The sequence below is a fragment of the Ruditapes philippinarum genome, unplaced genomic scaffold, assembly GCF_026571515.1.
Source record: "Ruditapes philippinarum isolate M1 unplaced genomic scaffold, ASM2657151v2 ctg660_1_1_1_1, whole genome shotgun sequence".
In the NCBI taxonomy this organism is placed as follows: domain Eukaryota; kingdom Metazoa; phylum Mollusca; class Bivalvia; order Venerida; family Veneridae; genus Ruditapes; species Ruditapes philippinarum.
The window spans coordinates 394,539-419,574 of record NW_026860859.1 but is presented as its reverse complement, the minus strand read 5'-3'; the positions used below and the strand labels follow the sequence as shown (position 1 = coordinate 419,574).

General features: G+C 32.6%; 1 protein-coding gene across 2 annotated transcripts; it reads left to right on the top strand.

The window, feature by feature from the left end:
• LOC132713598 (sterile alpha motif domain-containing protein 9-like) lies at positions 1 to 16,661 on the top strand. Of its 2 annotated transcripts, XM_060696241.1 has the most exons (13): positions 1 to 132; positions 2,521 to 3,215; positions 3,401 to 3,703; positions 4,314 to 4,518; positions 4,623 to 4,684; positions 5,677 to 10,070; positions 10,842 to 10,977; positions 11,213 to 11,302; positions 12,086 to 12,123; positions 12,339 to 12,531; positions 13,297 to 13,367; positions 13,995 to 14,134; positions 15,841 to 16,661. In XM_060696241.1, exons 2-13 carry the CDS (start codon positions 2,627 to 2,629, stop codon positions 15,950 to 15,952), a joined length of 6,333 nt encoding a protein of 2,110 aa, XP_060552224.1. In that variant the 5' UTR covers positions 1 to 132; positions 2,521 to 2,626; the 3' UTR covers positions 15,953 to 16,661. The 2 variants fall into 2 exon arrangements, with proteins under 2 accessions (XP_060552224.1, XP_060552225.1); XM_060696242.1 differs by lacking the exons at positions 12,086 to 12,123; positions 13,297 to 13,367; positions 13,995 to 14,134; positions 15,841 to 16,661 and having other exon boundaries at positions 12,339 to 12,506.
• Positions 16,662 to 25,036: the final 8,375 nt, after the last annotated feature.

Here is a 25,036-nt window from a genome sequence, read left to right as displayed (position 1 = left end):
CACGCTTTTGGTTAGTTTGAATGAAACGATATCCTTGCGCGTTATCTTGCAAATTCAATAGATTTAAAATCTGTATACGCGATGTGGGAAGTTTTTAAACTTTTAAATATGGATCACGTTCAGCAGGAAAAGGTAACTTTTATTTAAAAGTATGCATGTATATTAATCAATTAATTAATTAATGACATGATAAGATAGCTTCAATACCTTTAATAATCGTTAAGTTGAAATAAATTGAAATTAATATAAATGCACTCCATACCCTTGTATTACATATGCCGTGTGTTATGCTTCCTTTTCACTTTTTGTTTGTTTATTTGATATTTTTTCTAGTATTTTACCAATAGAATGATAGGTACTATTGTCTCTCATCCGCGAAGAACAACGGGGACTTGACTACAGAATAGTCTTAATAGCCCCCACTTGGTCTTGTTGAGACTCGTGTCTACGTCTACGTCGTGTCTAATACGGTTGTGTGGTTACGTAAAGCTGGTCCTACAGGGATGTGGCCCGGGTTAAATGGGTGGTGCATTGAAGAAGGAACGGAACGAAACAAGTTAACTATACAACCTTTTATCAACACTCAGATTAGTCATATCTCAGATATGAACCCTCAGATATCGGCAAAGTCACGCAATAGTTGGTAAATAACCACGTGCTCTTTGCGTTCATGTACATGTTAAAACTAACCAAATAAATATGTCGACGCATTTTTTGAAAATGCACTAACCTAATTTTACCTCACGCTCAAATTCGGAACTATTCGGTCCTTTTCGTCATACCTTAATCACAATATATCGATCGGGTATGATATTTCGTTTACACAAGTACTAAATCAGAGCATACATAGTTGAGAAATTTATTACGTTTCATCGTGTAAGCGTCAGCTTGTACGTATTTTGCCGTCACCATTCACGAACAGACTGAATGAAATCTTGTCTGCAGCATTTTAATTTTGTCTTTGGACATGATGCAGTTATTGTCACATCAGGTTTGTTTGTGACGCATCGAGGCCGTTAAACGACCCCGTAAATTCATTATTTTCAATATTTCCGTTTTGGGCATTCTTTAGGATGCCGATTTTGACATGACTCTAATAATGAGTCAAATCATGCAAATGATAACATAATTTACAAAGAATGACTTTGCCTGATCAAGGCAAATCGAATGACTTTAACTGATCAACCTACGTGTCAATTCGTGCATAAATCGTACATAAACAGCCATAACTATTAACCATATAATTGCAAAGAAAATACACTTTGTATGCACCGCAAATAAATAAATGCATTGCTTATACAAGTGTATCAGGAAGTAGCTCAGTCATTTTAATGTATCTTGATTTAGCTAGCGTTCGCTTCGCACCATCCTTATATATTATATGTGCTTAAAATGCACTATATTCATATCTTAGGTGAAACACTAAGACGTATTCTTAAATTACCATATTGTTATTTTTGTTGAATTTGCTAGAACATTCAATAAAAAAACGCTATGTTTTGATCCTTGAAGATTGCTAAGTAGGAATTATTGTTGTGATTGTAATGGATTTAGATTCTCCTACTTGATCTTTCTCTAGTTGGTGGTACCCGAATTCATACTTGAATACTGTTAAATCACCTGCTTGATCTTCAACTATAATATGCAGGCTTCATTACCTCTGATCCTCTTTCGAAATACCTTTTATGTAGTTATACCCTTTTCCCGTTTAGGACAAACGCATTCTTTTATTTGGGGAACATAACCCGCTATTCATGGAATGGAATAAAAATGCTAATTAAATGTTCCATGATTACCGCCGTATGAACTCATCTGCGTATGTTCAAGTTCAAAGTTGCAATATTTTCAACTAAAAGGGAAGGGGTGTGGACGGTAGCTTACAATTTTAAATACCGTCATGAAACTTAGCTTGCAATATTTTCAATACAATGTACTTCGGTTTTGGGCGTTCTTTAGGATTCCGTTTTTCTATTATGTTATGCTAATAAGAAGCATAATCGAAATACATATTATTTATTATTTACTGATTATTATGTTTATACAAGGTAAAGTAATTAATGACATAGCTGTTAATGCCATATTGGACATGACTCTAATAATGGGTCAAATGATATTCCAACTTACAAACAATGACATAGCCTGATTTACGTACATCGAATGACTTTATCTGATACACCTATATGTCAATTCGTGCATACATTGTGCATAAACCGTGCATAAACTGCCAAAACTATTACCCCATATAAAAACAAAACAATAGACGTAGGTGTCAACTTTTTGTTTACCATACTGTTATTGTTATATCAAATTTGAGCAGTTTATAAAAGTTATATCCTTTCTATATATGTTGAATTTAAATGATACATTCTTATTAGGCATTGTAACTATTACATTTTTGTATGTAATTACGTACATACTTTTTATCACTCGTTATAAATCAAAAGGTATTGATGTACATGATAGATAAACAAATGATATTTAAGCAATCGATAATATATAGTAACAATTCTTGTTTTTCAGGGTTAAATTTAGTCCCGCATTTTGAAGTATCATGGTTGGCCCAACATATTGCTGATTTATATTAATCTCTATCATAGATGAACTATTTAGATAGAAAAGCCCCATCATGACAAGTGTTTCAAAAACATTAACTGAGCTAGAAAAGTCTGAGAAATACCATCGGGCCGTATCACTGAACTTGGATTGTGGTTCAGATACTCTCCGAGCTCTCATCGACAAGGAGTTAGATTTAAAAAGTTTAACTTTTAAAAAATATATGCAAGGTGTTGCAGTACAGAACAAAGTGGCACAATTAAAGAAGCAAAAAATACTTTATGGCGAACAGGTTAAACAGTTGAATGCTAAACAACCTGACTTGCTTTGCATGGATATTTCATTGTTGACAATACTTTTGTTAGAATTAATGCCTATTAAAGCGCAGGAAACTAATATCAAGAAGCTTCGGAAAAAGAGAAATGAGCTTGCGCACAAATCGGGCGCGAAACTTGACGACGACATTCCTTTCAATGAAGCCAGTCAGATTATTATTGACCTATCAAAGGGTGTTAGTCCTGAATTTGAAGCAAATATCAAAATACAAATCAAAGAGCTGAGTAAAAGAGAACTTGTGTGTACGCATAGTAATCTTGACATTGTGAAACTTCATAATGAATCATTGATGGTAAAATTAGTAGAAAGTGGGAAATCTCAAAAAGGTAAAGTTTCAGTATTCAAATACTTAATTTACCTCTATTCTATGCTTAATAATGTTTATTTAATAATCTTAAAATATAATTATAATTACACTGAATAAAGTTTTTGATATAACAAAGAAAGTGGCAATATATGAATTAATAAAATAATATCATTGAATGAATGAGATGCATGCTTTCGATTTCAGTTGACCACAAGGATGATATATGGATTAAGTATGGTTTGACTAAATTTGCACGGACATTATCTCGTTATCTTGAAATCGACGTGTTTGTACAAGAATTGTATCGTGAGAAAGTCATTGATGAAAAGACAAAAAGAAAACTTGAGCAAACATACAATTACGAAGAACAGATGAATCTCCTTGTTTTTCATATCGTAGAAGAAGATGCAGCTGACAAAATATTGAAGTGCTTCGCTTGTTTACAAAAACTCAACAGCTTACTTGCTGATTTGGTTTTATTCAGGCATCAATCGGAAGTAGATATAGGTTCGTTGAGATTCTTTTTGCCATTAGTTTAGTGTCAGATTAGCGCAAAATAAAGGGTAAAAGTAGTTCTCAACGAATAAAAATTCTCAAATTTAACCGTCATATCTAACCGTACACTGCAGGGCACTATATAACTGTCATCTCCATTTTGAGTATTATTTTTATAAATCATAAGGAATAAGTCATTTGAAAATATTACTTTAGGAAAACCTTGCATCATTATTACAAGTACACTCCCGTTTATCATTGAAACGCTGAAAAGTTTGATTGGCAAAATATACTACTATTATATAATTTCAAAATTTATTCTAACACGGTGTGTTCTTATAACCATTGTCAAATCTGCACTATTGTTTCTGCTATTTAACGCACTTGTGTAAGAAAATTGAAGAAATTCTTATAGATTATTCAGCTGTTACATGTAGCAAGTATAGTGAGGAGTCTATGCTCTCTATCTGCTTTTTAGGAAATAAATAAACATATTGTTTTCAATGTTGGTACCAGTTCTTCAGTATCACTTTTATCGTGACACAAACATACAGACAATCACATATTTTACCTATTACCAATACCATATCATTTGCGTTTATAAAGATTTATATAATTGCAGAAAAGTCTCTCAAAGAAGTGGAATATGATACTATCAAGAAGATATTAACTTCTGCCTTTGTCTATGAGGTCTCAAAGAGCCTACCTTGCGAAGATGTTCACATATTTGTAGATGAGCAACGAAGGTACTTTTCCAAATTTGACACGATAAAGGCATGTGTGGAGGAACAATTTCCTGACGTTGTTTGCAAGGAAAATGACAGCCAGTAAGTAAATATGTCCGAAACAACTAAATTAGATTATTTTTTCTGATCTTTGGTGTTAAATTGCATCAGTTAAATCATCTATATAACAATATTTCGTTTTGTAGGTTTCATGGGTTGACTTGGTTAGAAAGTGATAGATGTACAAATGAGGAAACTGTTTCCAAAGGTAATGTTGCACAAGTGTTCAAATTGATGATTATAATAAAAACTAATGCTATTCATATTTAAAAATGTACAAGTTAAGGCCATATATATTTTAAAAGGTACATTCACTGCATTTTATAACGATTGAATGAATTCATTCGTGGCATCCTGTCCCCATGTTCACAAAGAAAAATATGGACCAAGGTCAAATGTACCTGATAATATTTTCATTGCTTTACACATGAAACAAAATTCGGTTGTATTTTTATAAAATGAAATGGTATATAAAAATGTACATCGTTTATTGAAAAGAACAATCATATTTGGGATATAATGGAGGAATAATATTAAATTTTTTTGTTTGTTTTGTTTGTTTGTTTTGGGTTTTACGTCACATCGACAGAGTATAGGTCATATCGCGACGTTCCAGCTTTACTGGTGGAGGAAGACCTCAGGTGCCCTTCCGTGCATTATTTCAGGCACGAACGGGTACCTGAGTAGAACCACCGACGTTCCGTAAGCTAGCTGGATAGCTTCCTCACATGAAAGAATCCAAAGTCCCTGTCAGGATTGGAACCCACAGAGGTGGGGGGCAAGCGGTTTGAAGTCAACGACCTTATCCACTCGGCCACGGACGCCCCTTAATAATATTAAATAAAAATACAAGAATATTCGCATCAAAATAAGAAAGATCAACTGTTAAATACCTAAATCTTGTAAAGTTATTTTAATATTTCATGAACGTGCTTTTTAATCAAATTTTATCTAATTAATTAATATTGAATTTTAAATCGATGAGTATAAACATGTTTTTTTTTTCTTTTTTTTCTTATCCGAATCATAAAGCCTTAGTAAACATGGCTAAGATGACTAATAACAATTATGGATCTATACCTATTTCATTCGAACCCGAATGTTTAGGGTTTTTTAACATGACACACTCTTTTTCATGAGTAGTTATCACATGTGGCTATCGTTTTAATGTTTAATCCATCGTTGTTGTAATATTTTCAGAGATAGACGATAGTCTGTCGGATATGCCGAGTGACAAATTTAGCAAGTTTTTGAATTTACAAATGGAAAAACACCGAACTGGCATAGGGTTACTGTTTGAGACAACTGTTGAAGATGAATGTATCTCATCATCAATATTTTCAAACCTCACACCGAGCCAGGTAGAAGAGATATTCAGTCCGACACTAAAAGAAGCTAATATGAAATTTGGATATGGAATTCGTTCGGCTTTGACAGAATTACAGAAAACTATTAAGAGACATGCGATGAGGTCATCATTTGAAAAGAATGATATTTTGCGAAAGTTTGATAGACCTTTTGAAAATTCTGAATATCAGCAATGCATTGTAAGGCCCACCTCTGGTAATCTGTTGATTCCTGTTCACGAATTTGTTTTTCCGCGACCGAAATCGCAATTGACATGCGCTTTCATTGGAAAAGAAGTCATCAGATTTGCAACTGCCTGTTTAAATGGAAAAAAGAATGGTACAATACATTTTGGAATAAAAGACGTCGGAAATGGAAATGGTGAAATTATTGGTTTATCAAAAGATTGGTTTGTCCTTGGACAGAATATTAACATTGAAATAATGTACTGTGTCCAAATTTGTTTCGAACAGGCTGCCGTTTCTATCGCAGAACGATGTATTCGACCTGTTCAAATTATTAACGTTGAAAATAGCAAGGTAGTGATAGAGGTAGATGTTGTTTCATTTTCAGGCCACATGCATAAGGAAATAATTGGTATAATGTTCCCTCCAAAAGGCCACCAGCGAAAAAAATATTTCATTCATAAAGAGAACATGATAACAACTATTGAAGAATCTCGGTTAGACGCAGTTAAGATTGATCTAGAAAAAATATTGACTGAACGAATTCAACTTGAAAAGGAGCTTACATCAATGGACGTAACTCTTCACAAAGCAGTCCTAAAACGACAACAACTGATGAAATTATTGACTGGCGGGAACAGACTAGTAACTGATGCTTTTACGCCTGTCATGTTTTGTGGTGACAGAACATGTGAAAATGAAATGAGGATTCAAGAGCATCTAAAAGGAATGACAGCTGCATTTACCTCTTGTGCTGCAGTGTTTGATTTTGGTTCATCTGTGGAATTGCGAAACAGTATTGAACAGGAGAAGTACATTTTTCAAGTAAAATTGGCGGAGGATTCGTCCTCAAAAAGATCTCGACATGACAGTGATTTGCTTTGGGATAGAACATTATGGATTTATTCAAACGGCAATGACGAATTAGGTAAAGGACCAATGAACATTGATTTATGGTATAAAAAAAGACTTGATGGCATAAGGAACACGCTTAGCAATATACGCCAACAGATCCCCTCTGACAGAGGTTTAGTAATTTTTCTCGTTTTCCAAAGTTTTGTTGAGCGGGATCCAATGCTTGAAATTGCAAGAGACTGTTTCCTAACTACATTTAGAGGCGAATGTATTATTATAGCAGAAAATGATGACATTGTCCAAGAATGGCGGAAAGAATTAAGTCCATTGGTTGGAAAAAAAGATTTAGAAGGGAAACTTGTGACAGGATTGGAATGGGGGGACATAGTTTCTATTGCGAAAACCGTTTTCAATCAACTGAAAACAAAAACGTTCACACTTCCGGACAGTAAAGGCAACATTGTAGAGATGTCAAACGATGAAAAAGAAAACTTGAAATTGAATGACATTGAAATAGTGGATGGACTTGCAGAAGAAAACTGTCGTTTACAAGAGTCAACTATGACTGAAACAGAATGGCAAGAACGTCGTTCACAAGAGGAAAGGCAATTTTATAAAGGAAACGCTGTAACGTGGTGGAACTTTTATTACTCAAATCATGTCGGTGTAAGGGATGTTTTTGAAAGTCACAAAAACGAAATCAATCGCAAGATGAGGTCAATGGATAGAGAAAATAAATATGAAATACATACTATTGAACATCATCCAGGTGCAGGAGGGAGTACGCTAGGAAGACACCTTATTTGGCATTTCAGTCAAATATCACCACATCATCCAGAAACAGCTTATAGGTGCTGTATCATTAACAAAATAACGGAGACAACAGCAGAAGAGATATACCGTTTCCATTCTTTCAAAGAACCGGATGGACCCACCAAACCTGTAATGATACTGATTGATAATGAGAGTGAAGACCACCTCAGTATCCTCAAACCAAGACTTGATGAAATTGCTTACAAACGTGGTACACCAGGTAATTTGTTTTGCATATTACTTATTATATCTAGAGTACCGGTTTCTCACAAGTCAAGGGAAATTGTTCTGAGGCACCATCTCACGATAAATGAAAGGTCATGGTTCGACAAAAAATTTTACGAACTTGAAAAAAATAGCAATGTTAATGTAAAAACACTAATTGCATTTAATGTTATGCGGCACTCTTTTGATAGTGAGTACATTGCTGAAACTACAAAGGAACTTATGAAAGAAGTTTTAAACAGTGAGATGAATCTTATGAAGTATCTGTCGCTCATTTGCACATTTGAAAGTGATCATCCTGTTCCTGAAACTGTGTTTGACTCCATTATGATTGGAAGCATGCCCAGTTCAAACACATTGAATATTGGACAATGCTTTGGAAAACCTTTCGGTCTGGTGTGGTCAGCGAGAAGTCGGGCAAATATGCAACCTATTGAAAGGGAAACTTGGAATATCAATATTTCAGAAGCATTGCAACTGTTAATAACCCATCGTAGAGTTGAAGAGGCAAACTGCTATAATGCAGTTTGTATATTGTCACAGCCTTTAGCAGAATCTGTCCTTAACTATATTATGGATGCTGAGAAGTTATGCTTTGAGGATATTGTTTTAAGTTTGCTCGACTTGCTGAAACAACACACGAAGGAAACTAACAGCATGTCAAAACGTTTTGTCAAATTAGTATGTAGTTTGTTCAAAACAAGACAAGTTCAGGAAGACGAAAGGGGTGAACAAAAAATCCTTAAATTTTCTGACTTGATACTTAGACTGGAACGACCATTGACTGGTGAAACAAGGAAAGAGGCAAATCAACGTGTTGTTAAAATTATGGGTGGGTGCTTTGATATTACAAACGATGCAAACATTGGACAGCAGTTCGCAAGATTCAATAATCATATTGGAAACTACGAAGCTGCTGAACATGCTATACTTCGCTCACTGAAAATATTTCCAAAAAACTCCTACTTTTTGGATACGTATGGACAGATTTTCAAATCAAAAATGGAACAAGTCATTAAAGAAAATGCATGCCATTCTCTTGGGGATGAAGTTGCAGTGAAGTTTGTTGAGTTTGCTGTCAGTTCTGTCAAAAAGTTTAGGGAAGCTCAAGAGGCGGCTGAAGCAAATGATGATTTCACGCATACTAACTGCTTCAATATGGAAGTAATAACTGCATTGCAAATGCTAGAACAGCTTCATCATTTTGAATGCTTCAAAGATAAAGAAAATCTCTGGCAGTTTTTGAATTGTCCTGTTTTTGATATTGAAAACTCAAGTTTTCAAAATATTCTTCAAAAATCAGACGACTTGCTTCTTTTTAGAAAAGGTCAAATCATCCAACAACATATGGAAGAAACTCTGATGCGTCTTGAATCGATGGCCTACATGACACGTAACCATTTGGTATCGGTAATTACTCCAGGAAAAGATGTTTTATTGTTGAAACCGCGAGAAAGGTTCCTGAGGTTTTATGGTAGTAAGGAGCACACATTAAACTTTGAATTTATGTACAGTGTAGGCCTAAAAATGTTAATGCAAGCCCATGAAATTAAAAGGCACAGTCATATACTTAAAAAACGTGCGCAGGATGCTGATCGGCGTTTGCAGCAAAATGATACAAGAGAATCTGAGAGAGACTTACTTGTCTTTATTGGATATCACATTATCATATTATCTAATAATCTGACACAGTGTGACGAAAAGCATTATCACAAGTTGCTGAAATACAGCACACAATTAATGGAATTACAAAGAAATAAGACAAAAGGAGAAAAGCAAATCTTGGAGGCCTATCTTTATTATGCACTTTTACATTGGCCTCTTCCTGACAGAAAAAGGCTTGGGAACATTTCCAATCCTTCAACATATAAATACTTCCTTGATGAATGGGAGAAGCTTTACTTTGAAACATTTGGGATCACAAGACGAGAGAACTTAAGCCTTCGAAAACCGAAGCTATTCTTTGCCTTATCAAGAAGTAATCCTGGAAATGATATTGTTGATTTAGAAATGCTTCGGCGAAGATGGAGACAGGCTATCAAATCAAAAGAAGGACGAAGTAGAAGAGAGGTAAAGGCTGATGATCATTGGCGTCACCCAATTTTCGAGAATTGTCTAACAAGACTGGCAGGAACTATTGATCCGAATGGACGTACTGTGACAACAAAGGTATTGTTTAAATTGTATGACATAAAACCTGGTTTTACTTATTTTTTTATGATTGAAACATGTTGGTTTTAGACTATAATCCTCTCTTTTCATCTGTTCTCTCCGTTTTCCCACTGTTTTTGTTTCTTCTTTTATGTATATATATATATATATATATATATATATATATATATATATATATATATATATATATATATATATATATATATATATATATATATATATATATATTCTTTTATTTAGACATCTTCTTGTAAAAATGTAAATCTACCTTATATATGTTTATATATAAATATACATGATACTTATTCCCTTGTCTAGTATATCATAACTACAATGTATCATCTTGTTTAAGACAAACCATATTGTTCGCCAAAGGAGAAGAATTCTATAAGACTTGTCTTTCATTCTCATCCTTTTCCATAATGTAAATATAATTTGTTTGTTGTTTATTTGTATGTACATTATATATTCTTTTAGAAATAAATATGTTTAAAACAAAAATTTTGAATTTTTATAACTGATTTTCTTAAAAATGTTGACAGATACTTTTGACATAAAAGTTAACAGGACATGAAAATGAAATGAGGAAATTATAAATCAATTAAAAAATTGTAGGATTATTCATATAGAAACAAAATCAACAGTGTCGATATCAAATAAATGTTTCATCTCATAAACAAGATATTTTGTATTTCTTTAAGGTATTTCAGATATCTAGGTGTCAGTATAGATTTTCATCTGAAATGTGTATTTTATCTATTGTTACAGGTAGATTACGAAGGCAAAACGTACGAGTTTAAAATAAACACAACGGAAAACTTTTCGTATCTAAGCAATCGAAAGGTCACATTTGTACTTGGATTCTCGTGGATGTCACTGGTAGCATTAGATATTATGGGAGGCGGTACTTCTAAATTTTATTTCCATTTTCAGTTAGATTTTAACTTGTTTTGATGCTTGGTGACTTTTTAGAAAAAAATGAGCATATAATCATTTATTAGTATCTATGTCCAGAAAAAAACCTGAACAGTCATAACACAAAATCAAAAGATATGTAAGTAATTTCTTAGTTAGGTTTGTAATTTATAATTGAGCTGGCTTTCCAATACAATGTTTGTTGTACTAATCAAATATTTCAGACCGGAAAACGGTAAGACAGGTGTCACAAGTATTGGTAAAGAGTGAATGCGTTGAGAACTTCTCAGAGATTGTACAATCAACTCAACAAGGTAAGTTTATCAAGTAAAATATTAAATGTTACATCCACTGAGGGTGATAGAATTGAATGTTTACCCGCAAAATAACTGATGCCAAAATCACCTGGTCGATGGTGAATATCTCATTTTTACAACCTTCAGTATGATATGATATTTATTTCATAGCAGCCTTTAATAAGAGGCGAAAACTTCTAGGTAAGGTGGCGACATTAAATCTAATAACTTAGACCCCTGCACCAAATTGTGTGAGGGTCGTTTGATAAAGCCAGATAGCCGAAACTTGATGTTACTATCAGATATCCCAATTGTTTGCCTTGCGGCAGTACATAACGATTTATACATGTAGTAAGATCAAATAAACACTTATCTCAGACAATATTAACAATATTACGACGAAAACATTCGTAATTTTATATTTTTCGTAATTCAAATTGATGCTTTACTTGGCTCTCTCAATACACTTTATATGTTAGTTAAAGACCAGTTTGGTTTTTCTTTATTATGAAATCTTATTTAAAAATGAAAATATGCTATCAATTATTTGTTACAATATACACCATTACTTTTCCTGCATTTTATTGATCTGTTGTAACTTAGATACTATATAGTAGTATAAAGTTTACTTCATCAGAGTTATTCATAATCACGAAGTATAAATATGAAATAAAACAGCATAGGTTTACTCAGTAGTATGATTTCATTTGTTATAAATATAGTGATAAAATTCATTTTGTACTTATTAAATCAATTGTAATTAAAATGAAAATAAATGAGATATTTATGTTCTTATTGCAGGTCACTTGATATCCTCAAGCCGAGGAAAGAAAGAAATGGTGATTGTTTAAATTATTTTGCTTTCGTTCACATAAGTTAACACACATTTGCTAGATAAATTAAATTGAAACCAATAGAGATGTACCAGATCGTGACCAGCACCATCCCCTGACCCCCTCCTTTCGTTTTGTAAACTCAGACTGAGATACAAGTTAAAATAATTAATTATTAGTCAAAGTTATTATGTTTTCAATCCATTTCAATTCTGTGATAGGACGAAAGACAATGTCAGGAGCATAAATGTGAAGAAAGAGGAGATAAAGGGGGGAAAAGTGGTTTCAATGGAAGTGCAGCAGCAAATAAAAAATCTTCTAAGATGAAAAGGAATGGTAAAGGTACATTTACAGACGCTTTGGGTAGAAAGTCAAATGAACAATCATCACAAACAGCTCTGACTCATGCAGGCGGTAAGGTTTCACTGTTTTATAACAAAAAGCGTGCGGTCTGCTCTAAATCGGGGTTTACCAGTGGTCAAATAAAGAATAAAACAAATAAGTGGAGCCACCACTAATGTATTTTCCTATACAAGTCTATATAAGTGAAGAGACCCCAGGGCAGGGTCATTGTTCTTTCATGGAAGAATACTTTAAGACATTTTTACAAGTCTATGTAAACTAACTGTGATTCTCAGGGTGGGGACATTTTTACCACAGGGCTTCACTTGTAAACATTTGTTGATATCCACGAGGCAATGCTTTACCACAAAATGGTGCAACATGCCAAATATCTAAGCCTTTGACATTGTAGTTTCTGGAGAGAGGAGTTCTTTAAAAGTTTTTTATTAGATCCTGTGATAAATAAAACACAAGATTTGAACCATTTAGAGAACCACCTAAAGACTCTTCTTTGGATGTTTGCTTAAAATCCATCAAGTAGTTTAGGAGAAGGTGTTGTTTAACAAAATTGTGAACAAAGACGGACAAAGAAAAGATGGACAACGGCCATACTGCCATCACAAATGAAACAACAGAAAATTGGTATTGATACCGATGTAGTCTTAGTCCCGGTGTGGTCTTAAGTAATGTTTCTTCTTTAAAAATATGGATCATTAACAGACTGATAAAACTTCTGAAATAAATAAATCAGACATATAGGAATCTACATGTACACCGATTTCAGCAATTTGGCCGTTTTGTTAATTATAATGGAAACCTCATTTATTTTGGTTTCAGTTGTGACGTCTGAAATGCAGCCGAAGAAAACGGAAATGTCCGAATCGTACTGTGAAGAGGAATGGCAAGAGGTTTAAAAATTTGTGTGATTTATAAGATCTTTCGGAGTAAATTGAAGCATTGTGGCATACCTATAATTATAATCATTTTTCTTTGTCATAATATAATTAGATAATGTTAAATGAAGTATTTACACATGATATAACTTTCATTTTTTCGGTCATTTACAACTCTCTTGATTTCTAGCTGACCTGATCACAAAATGTCCTTCGTCTGTCGTTAACAATTTTACTTAAACAATATATCCTTCTCAACTCCTTGCACCAGGTAGTGATGAAACTATTCAGGAATGATCCTAGGACAGTTCCCATAAAAAGTCATTTGATTCGGTCTGCATAAAAATAGCCGCAAGAGCTAAAAAAGGAAAGACCTTTAAACGATAGCTCCTAGTTTGCTAGATACAAGAATGAACAATAGGTAATCCTTTACAAAAAAAAATGCTCAATGGCAACGGTCTTTTGGACAAGATGGCTGCCAGAGCTAAATATATAAAAATTGTTAAATAACATCTTGTCCAACTTTAATTTAATGAATAGTTTACTGTGACATGTAAACATTCTATTTTCTAGTTACATCAACGAATATGCCTATATACATTATATAGAAGGAAAATAATTAGAGGAACTATTTGTTCGCAGGTAAAAAGTAAGAAAACAAGAAATAAACGCACTGTTGCTACCATGTCGCCTGTACAATCAATAACAGAGCCAGTCAACAAGAAAGAAAATTTCGAAAGACTTATTACTACATTGAATTCAGAGTTTCCAGATTCAAACAGGTAAATTAGAAAATGTTACGCTGTTCATGCACATAATCATTATCATGAAACGTTAACTAATGTTAGTTTAACGCAGCATGCCTCCAGATTCATGATTCATAAAAAATAATAAATATTTAAATGTAAAATATTGTAAACTGAACAAAGAAATCAATTTACTAATTTCAAAGGCAAACGACACTTACAATTCACTTTAACTGCCAACAAGAGGACAAACTATGCAAAATAAAGCTATTAGTGGCGACATGGCCGATAGGTTAATTCGACGGAATAGTAATCTAATGATCGCTAGCCGCATTGGTTCAACCCCGTCAAGGGCAAGTCGTTGTTTCCTTGAGCAAGAAACTTTACACTCATTGCTCAATACTGGTGGGTTCCAGAAACGGATCGAAAGTGTGTCTATAAGCTTACAGCTTCCTACACAATTGAACTAAAATAAATAATGTATAAACAACATAGCTATTTCTGCTTTAGTTACTCAGTAGAAATACAATGTATTGTGATAACTGCAAATCAGCCATTAATCGCTGATAAAAAGTAAATTATTTTTGCTTGAATCTTCGATCTTTTTACATTTTTCTCAAGTTTGATTTTCTTAAAAATAATTTGGCTCATCTAGAGGCATGCAGCTTTAAAAGATTTGTCCATAGCAGGCAATGTATCATATAAAATAGTAATATATACCTGTCATTAAAGATACACGCCCCCACTTCTTCAAAACCCAAATCTGGTAAAAGGTTGGTTATTGTCAAGAAATGTATATACAGTAGAATCCCTACTAAAGACCACCTCGGATTTAAGACGACCCCACTTTTAAGACCAGTTTTTAAAAGAACGGAATTTTCTGTTCTTTATGTCAATGGTTACATGATCCAATATTAAGACCACCTCACTTATCCACTTTTAAGACCACCAAATTCAGTCCAAATTCATTATTTTGTTCTTTATTTGACCTCACTATTGAGACCACTGATATTAAAATCAACACCTTCCTAGATCTTAAATGTGTTGTTATTATCTGCTTGATTGCTCTTAGGCATGACACTTAAATCTGTTATTTATGGGATATTAAATGAAAAAAGGGTTGAATGTAAATTTCATAGTGGTTTCCTGTTGCTTTATGCACATTTGTTTTCTGAAGAAATAATGTCTGATATAATATGTGAATTATGTACATCATACAATAATTACTTTTGAAATCACAACAAAGAAAATTTGATATTAAATTTCTTCAGAAATGTGTTTCTTCCCATCAGATGTAACATTATAATATACTTTCATATTGTATTTGCAGCTAAAGATACTTATTGTTTGTTCATACAAAATGACTAAAAAATGCCCTGGTCATAACGTGTGTAAGCAATGATAAGAATATCCACAATTAAGACCACCCCGCAATTAAGACCACTTTGGTCCAGTCCGAATGGTGGTCTTAATTGAGGGTTTTTACTGTATATATATATTCACTGTCCTTATAAAACTGGTTTAATGTTTCCATAAAATGCTATTTCTATCATCGAAAGCCTACCCCATCAATGACGGAGTACATATATTTTACTTTTCTGTAAATCTGATAAGTTATAATCGAAATTGCCTCAGGATAATTTATGTTTAATCGCTTAATTGTACACCTCAACAAATCAGTTTTCACTTTTTTGATACAATGGTATTCAATCATATTATACTTATCTTTTTTTCCTTTGTAGAAATACAATAGTTGAAGCCTATAATGAGGTCAAGAAGATACATACAAGTTTTGACGGACAGGATCTGAATTTCATTAAGGTTGAAGTGAGCCGAGTCTTAAAACGAAACTAAGAACATTTTAAAATAAATATAAATGTTAAATTAAGATAAGTTATTCGCTGTACGTGCGTGTGTGTGCGCGCGTGCGTGCGTGTGTGCGTGCGTGTGTTTTAACAAGAAGGGACCAAAATATTTTTCACGATTTTTGTAAAACTGGTTGTATGGACCGTGAGCACTCTCGATCCCCTTCTCACAATGTTTGTAACATATTTGGGCATTTTCCGGGTCATATCAAGTAGTAGGCGTGCCCTTATAAATTTGCGAAATTCTATAATATTTTTTCTTCTGACGTAGTTTTATATAATGTTTGTTCATACATTTACCAAAACAGCCTATAAACAAGTTATATTTCATTCTCGCCAAATGAACTCTTGAATAGTTCTCAGCTTAGAATGAAAGTTATATAGCTTAATAGGTAATAGGCCTAAGGTTTAAATTTAGATGATTTATAATTGGATACTTACTATATATAGTTACTATTTGTAACTTCTACGTGTCCTACGTATTGTAAGATCGAGACTGCGTAGCTCCCTTTTTTATGTTTTGTTGTTGTTTTTTTTTTCTTATATTTTTTTTTGAAGCTTTGTCTGTTTTATTTTGTTGTTTAAAGTTATAATTTGTTTTGCACTTATTTTAGTAAAATCTATACTCTTTTTAAATAACATCATTTAAAAAATGATTTTCGAACCTCTAATCTCTTATCATTCATTATACTTGTTACCAAGCAGAAAAAGCCAACGTATTTATATACACACGCAAACGTCGTGACATGGGGGTAATCCAAATCAACTTCGAGAATCAAAATATCAATCTCCTCAAAATTGGAGAAGTACAATTAATAATTCCATTAAATGTCTAAATTACAGGATTTATAAACTGGATTTTTGTTTTGAGCCATACCTCAGCAAGTTACCTATGAATTTAGCTTTAATTCTCTTTAAATTTAGAAGTATGAATCACAAACTTCCTATTGAAAAAGGAAGGTTTGATGATATTCCAAGAGAACTTAGAACTTGTAATCTATGTACCAGTAACTCTTTAGGCGACGAATTCCATTTAGTTAATACAAGAAAGCTGTATCTTGATAAATATTTCTATGAACATCCACGTGCTTTAAAATTTGAAAAATTAATGAACCATAGTAATACAGATATCCTTTTGAAACTTGCCATATTTTGCAAAAAATATTATGTTATTATTTAAATAATGTTAGCTTATTAGATTTATGTCTTTTCTCTTTGTTTTTTTTCTCGCAATGATTTTTGATTTTTCTCTCTCATCCTCCATTATCAGTCAATTATTACTGTAATTTTATTACATCATGGAGTTGTATGACTATTTATAATTTGCCATTTTGTAGTATTTTGTTTTTACATATTATTTGCCATTTTGTATTATTTTGTATGTATGTACTGTTTTATGTTGTCACATGCCCATATGGGCCTTGACGTATTCAAATAAACCTTGAAACCTACGCAGTGATCTCCCCTTATCAGTACAGCGCAATCTGCGAAGGGAGGTAATCACTGCGAGAGGAGTTTGTCAAAATATACATTTTATTCTTTTCATTATTTTTTAATAAATGTGGGTGCATTTTACTTGTATTTATTAATTTCTCATCAACAAGAAACCAGTCACGCATAATACAAGATTAATTTGCATGTCCATCACAACCCAATGATCTTCATTTTGAAAATAATTTGTTTCTTTCTATAGTTTAGGTATTATTGCATATGAATTTGCATCCTATGTGAATTGTTTTTGATATGTTTAATCAACATTAAATGCATGGACACACTCTAAATTGTATAGCTCTTTAGTTTTTCTGCATATATTTAACATTGATTTCATAAGTATTTGGTTAATCTTTTGATTATATCATAATCTATTCTTAGACAATAAAGACGTCTGGCTCTGCCAGGCATTATCAATCAGTTTTGTGTTTGTATCAACTCTACTGATTATGACACAAATTTTTGTTTGTTTGTTTGTTTCATTTTTACGCCTTTTTCCAACAGTATTTCAGTCATATAGGCGGGTAGTTACCTAACCATCGTTCCTGGAGAGTTACACCAGTACTAGACTACCTTCCTCCGCGCTAAACTACCAAAGCATCTCCCGGGGATCGAACCCACGCCAGAGAGGTAACTGGATTAGAAGTCATCGACTCTAACCCCTCGACCACGGAGGCGGTATGACACAAATTAACAAGGAGGAACATGTAACGTGGTAATAGTGAAACATAAATATTTTACATGAATTTGACTGAAATGGACTGAATATGCAAGTTTTGATGCATTGTTGCGGGACTACATAGTATATTTACAAATGTTTAAATCAAAAGTTTTCAAGTCATTTAAAGTGAATTTTTGAATGTTATGGTGAAATTAGTAAATATAAAATATACTCCACCGACAATAAATCCTATTGGAGTCTTGCCCACAGCAACAGTGTGTTATGTATTTGAGAGCAGGAACAATACTAATATGTTGCTTCACCACAGGTGCCACAGACATAGATCAGTATTACAAGTTAGTGCTTCAAGTGCATTTATTTCATGATGACCATTGAAACACTGGCTGTGAAATAAAATCTATATTACGCATAGTAATTAATTATCACACACACTGTAACTGATGTATGCCGAACTTGTTAGATGTACGTTTATTTTTTATATCCCTATATTTGAAAGTTTATATAACATGCAAGTACTGCATTTTGTTCTTTATAGTCTATTTCATTGAGAAGTATCCTGAATGAAATACTAACAACAGAAGGCGTTTTATATTTTATTGTCATATTAGGGAACTACCCTTTTATCAATTTATAACAAATTATTCATTACGATCAATCTACTATACAAGAATTTGAGACAATGACGCTTTAGAAAATGAATGAAGTACAAAACTATGTGAAAATAATAAACTAAAGTTATTCTATTTTATTAAAGTCAATAAATGCCAGAAATAAAATATGGTGTATGTTTCATCAATTTTCTGTTTCTTTCTATATTTTGGATTTCACTATAATTAAATTTAAAATAAAATACTGTTCCCTTTGCAATAAGACAGAGGTTGAAGATGAATATCATCATACTCAGCGAACATACAAGAAAGGTGGTGAATATGTTGAATTTAACTTTGGTCAAACTTTAAAAGGGTAACTTCTGACAATGTAAATTACAGACCTTGCAAATTTCTGGCATTATTGCTTGTATTTTCATATGAAAGTTTTTGACATTTGATTATCAATTTCTATGAAATGTAAATGGAAAACAAGTACTATATTTTACAAATATACTTAAACATATAAACATGTGCATGTATTTGGTATAAATTCTAATCATTTATCTATAACGTTCTCTATTTCTTCTGTCTCTTATATAATGAAATGAATCACTTATTACACATGTAAGAACACATTTTAACACATATATACAACAATTATGAACAAATATACTGTAACAAAGTTTAATATCGTGTAAACAAAATGAAAGAAAACTAGAAACATCATTACCGAAGTGTTTTATAAAATCTTATCAATTATTTTTAGATATACTTTAACAACATATATTTATAATATTTCATAAAAAAACAACAATTATATATACATGTATTTTGTTTTAAAAAAGTTAGAAAAAAAAAGTACTTCCTTTTATATCAAACATATTTTCTTATAACAAATTTGTTCACTTTAACTTACAATGGCAGATGCTGTTAAACAATAGATAGTTAAATAATGGATTTGCACATGATAAAAGTTTTTATTAACAAAAATAACAGCATAACAACATTCAATACATACATACATTATAAAACTAACTATAATTTTTATATCTCTGCCCTAAATGACATGGAAAAAATATGATTCTCTAATGTACACCTTAAGTACATCTAAAGTACACCTAAAGTACATCTAATTCAAGATTCTCTCTTTCCCTCTCGTTCTCAAACACTGTAGCATTTCTACTTATCAAATTGTACACAGGGTCTTTCAAATAGAAAGACCCTGATAGACAGAAGAAAATGAAAAAAAACCAAAAAAACAAATTTCTCTCCCATATTCCCTAAATTGCAATTATCTTACATTTCCATCAGTAAATTATTTAAAATCTTTGACCTTGACAAAGATAATAGAATACATGTATAGAGTCTTATTTGGTTGGCTACACAGAAATCAAACAGTGTTAAAACCACCATATCACACAGTTCTATATCACTCATCAATCACAATATATGACTTGATAAACCAGTCTAAACAATATCACCTCTTCCCATTGGTCAATTTCAAGATATGACTGTTAATTAACCAATCAGATACTTATGTTTTTAGACTGGTCACAAATATTAAGATTACAGCCAATCATCACAGAGTTGTTTCCTATCACATGTCACAGACTTTAAAGTCTATGCACGTGTATTTTTACTTTTATCACATAATCCATTTCATGGATGGTAAAAAAGGAACACATACCATTTCTATTGGGCCATATTTCTAATGCTAAAAATCTTGTGAGCAATGTAAAAACATTATATCCTAACTATCTTCTGAAGAATTAATGATAGTTAAACATGTATATTTAAGTCTTTCCCAGCTAGTAACTGATATATTGAACTGTATACATTTGTAAAAATATTGGATCAAAACTTACCCATGTGTATTTTATAGGAAATTCAATATTTATAAATACACAAGCTAATAATAGGTAATTTTTCAAAGTCTTTCAAAATTAACATGAGGCCAAAACTTATTAATTTGCAAATCCAATATGACCTTAATATCAGTCCAATATATAATTCTTGCTGTATATTTATACATGTTTATCTCTTTCTGTATCATTTCTGATATTTTGCACCACTAAGTAACGAACACATGTAGATGTAACAGTAACAGTTTAACGTATACTATATAAAAGCATACTAATTGAAAATCCTAGAATCACTTAGATGTATCACACTGAAAGCAATGGAATAATAAAATGAGCCGCGTCACGACAAAACCAACGTAAAGCGTTTGCGACCAGCATGGCTCCAGACCAGCCTGCGCATCCGTGCAGTCTGATCAAGATCCATGCTGTTCGCTATCAGTTTCTTTACTTGTAATAGGGTTTCTAAGCGAACAGCATGGATCCTGATCAGACTGCATGGATGCGCAGGCTGGTCAGGATCCATGCTGGTCCCAAACGCATTACGTTGGTTTTGTCGTGACGCGGCTCAAATCATCCATTGGCATCAAAATATGAAGAATATTATATATCATAATATCTATAGAATAACAACGTGTTATATATCATCAACCAATCTGTTGAGTGTATGTGTATATTTATAATAGATCTAGACAAAAAACAACACACTAACCAGTGCACCTCTAACAATTGTTTTATGGCACTATGCAGTCCAAAACCAAAATAAATTTAAACCATGGCATTCAGAGAGTACAATACTGACTTCATTATCAGACAAGATTATTCTGTGCTTTTTTTCTCGGCTTATCACAGGAAATATGTCTTAATGTTAAACATTAATAAAGAAATTTATATTGTAAAGAAGTTTACAAAGTAAAGAACCATCTCCATTTTTGAGACAAGGAACTTAAATAGGAAAATAAAAATGCAAAAAAGTAAACTTCAGACCTTACTAAAATTTGTAATTTCTTAACAAGTTTATAGGTAAACAGTTGACTAATTATGCAAAAATGTAGAAACTTTTCTCTGTCATTTATCCAATTTGAAACAAAAACTGCTATTATAACCACATTATGTAGTTTAAGCCTACAGAATGAAACAAAAACAAGAACACGGACTACTCTGGAACACAAAACAAAATTATAACTGTAAACATAAATCATACAATAAAGTTACATACATTATAAAATACCGGTATAACAAAATATTGAAAAAATACAAAGTTAAGAACATTCATTTACAGAGAGCATCACATACTTACTGCTAGATCTTAGTCTGCTAGATCTTAGTTAAGTTAAAAATTCAGAACTTCAGAATGACTGGAAATAAACAGATCTCAATGAATAGCTTTTCCTCCCACAAGATGTTAAGTAGTAATTATCATCATCTTAAAGGCCCATCATGCCCCAGAAATGCTTTAATTTTTAATGATTAATTATATGTTTTACTACTTTTATGATAAATTATTTCGCATTTAGCACTATTTTCTTTAGGTAACAAGCATCTAAAATGCTCTAACACAATTACTTAATTTGTCACAAAATTCATGTTCGCCCTTTCTTGAGAAGTGAAAATTTATTTGTATCTGAGGCATAATGTGCCTTTAATAAAAAGCATTTAATCTGGCAGTACTTTATCTAACTTGCATTTTAAGTAGATGCTTAAACTGATAACAGGAGGATTATGTTCATTTCATGTTAATGTACAATTATTATTTCTATAAATAGATTTCAATACATTCTCAAATTTTGTATGAACTATGTTCATACTTTTAAACAGTTTTAAATATTACTAATAGATAGACTACACCTTAATGCGAAGCAAATAATGGAATGCATCTTGTACTAAAAGCTGACAAATTGAGGACCAACAATAAATGAGCCGAGTCACTAATAAACCAACATAGTGCGTTTGCGACCAGCATGGATCAAGACCAAACTATACCATATCGCTTACCAAACTATAACAAGAAGAGAAAATGATAGCGAACAGCATGGATCCTGATCAGACTGCGCGGATGCGCAGGCTGGTCTGGATCCATACTGGTCGCAAACCCATTATGTTGGTTTTGTCGTGACACGGCTCAAATGTAAGTTAACAAATGTAAAACAAAACTCAGCACATTAATTAATTAGCAATTAAATTCACATACATACATATCTGTTAGTTATTTATTCAAATTATACAAAAACAAGGGAATTTATATCTTTAGTATTCATCATAATGAGTTTATTAATGATAACCTATGAATCATGATTTTAAAGAATTACAATAATATTTTCATGAAAGAACACAAAGCTTTATGTACTGTTCAACTATTGAGATCAATTTTAGCTATAGTTCTTTATAATACTTTATATACCCAAACAATGAAACAAAATACATTTTACAAATAGTTATTAGATGAAAAATATACATTATGCTTTTTGGCGAACTAATTTCAAACATAAATTATATAATAACTTGTACTAAAAACTTATAAAAAAAAAACCTCAAACACAAACTGTGTTCTTTCTACAACATTGACAAAGCTTAAATTTTTATATCTTCAAATGAAATCAATAACAACAAAAAATCTGCATATTAATATTTTGAACAAGTACACACACACAGCCATTTACATGTACAACATCATAAACAAGAGGGCCATGATGGCCCTGAGGTCGCTCACCTGTATATAGCCCCCCCCCCCCCCCGGTCCAATTTTTACCCAAGGGCTTTTATTTGTTTATTTGAACAGACTTGGTAGACACCCATAAGAAGATGTTTCATGCAAAACATCTAAGTTCTAGCTCATTGGGTTTTTTAAAAGAAGATTTTTTAAGTTTTTACTATACACATATAGTTAAAAACAATGACACCCCTTGGGCAGGGCCAGTTTTGACCCCTGGGCTTTTATTTTGAACAAACTTTGTAGATATTTACTTAAAGATGTTTCATGCTTAATATCTAAACTCTAGTTATTTGGGTTTTTTCAAAGAAGATTTTTAAGTTTTTGCTATGTATATAAGGAAAATCAATGACCCCCGGGGCGGCCAGTTTTGACCCCAGGGCTTTTATTTGAACATACTTGGTAGACACCCATTAGAACATGTCTCATGCTAAATATCTTAGCTCTAGCTCTTTGGGTTCTTTAAAAGAAGATTTTATAAGTTTTTACTATATGCATATAAGGAAAATCAATGATCCCTGGGGCGGGCCAATTTGGACCCCAGGGCTTTTATTTGAACAAACTTGGTAGACATTCACTAGAAGATGTTTCATGCCAAATATCTAAGCTCTAGCTCTTACAGTTCTTTAAAAGAAGATTTTTTAAGTTTTTACTATATGCATATAGGGAAAATCAATGACCCCCTGGGGCGGGGCAATTTTGACCCCAGGGCTTTTATTTGAACATACTTGGTAGACATTTACTAGAAGATGTTTTATGCCAAATATCTAAGCTCTAGCTCTTACGGTTCTTTAAAAGAAGATTTTTTAAGTTTTTACTATATGCATATAGGGAAAATCAATTACCCCCAGGGCGGGGCCAATTTTGACCCACGGGCTTTTATTTGAACAAACTTGGTAGACATTCACTAGAAGATGTTTCATGCAAATATCTAAGCTCTAGCTCTTTGGGTTCTTTAAAAAGAAGATTTTTTTAAGTTTTTACTTTATGCATATAGGGAAAATCAATGACCCCCTGGGGCGGGGCCAATTTTGACCCCAGGGCTTTTTATTTGAACAAACTTGGTAGACATTCACTAGAAGATGTTTCATGCCAAATATCTAAGCTCTAGCTCTTACAGTTCTTTAAAAGAAGATTTTTTAAGTGTTTACTATATGCATATAGGGAAAATCAATGACCCCCCCCAGGGCGGGGCCAATTTTGACCCCAGGGCTTTTATTTGAACAAACTTGGTAGACACTCACTAGAAGATGTTCCATGCCAAATATCTTAGCTCTAGCTCTTACAGTTCTTTAAAAGAAGATTTTTTAAGTTTTTACTATATGCATATAGGGAAAATCAATGACCCCCCGGGGCGGGGCCAATTTTGACCCCAGGGCTTTTATTTGAACAAACTTGGTAGACACTCATTAGAAGATGTTTCATGCCAAATATCTAAGCTCTAGCTCTTAGGGTTGTTTAAAAGAAGATATTTATAGATTTTTCTTTCGGTTGCCATGGCAACCAGAGTTCTGCATGGAATTAAATTCTTTGAACAATTTTTAAAGGTGACCACCAAAGGAACATTCCTGTGAAGTTTGGATGAAATTGGCTCAGTGGTTTATGAGGAGATGTCATTTAAAGCAAAAGTTTACGGACGGACGACGGACGGACGCCGGACGAAAAGCGATCACAAAAGCTCACCCTGTCACTTTGTGACAGGTGAGCTAAAAATAAATATACTCTTTTAACACAACGGAAT

Bases quoted from the DNA above. Each gene is read 5' to 3' on its own strand.
- LOC132713598 (XM_060696241.1), top strand. From the start codon at position 2,627: ATGACAAGTGTTTCAAAAACATTAACTGAGCTAGAAAAGTCTGAGAAA. The intron at 10,071-10,841 runs GTATTGTTTAAA...CTATTGTTACAG, and splicing joins GACGTACTGTGACAACAAAG to GTAGATTACGAAGGCAAAAC. The intron at 10,978-11,212 runs GTACTTCTAAAT...CAAATATTTCAG, and splicing joins ATTAGATATTATGGGAGGCG to ACCGGAAAACGGTAAGACAG.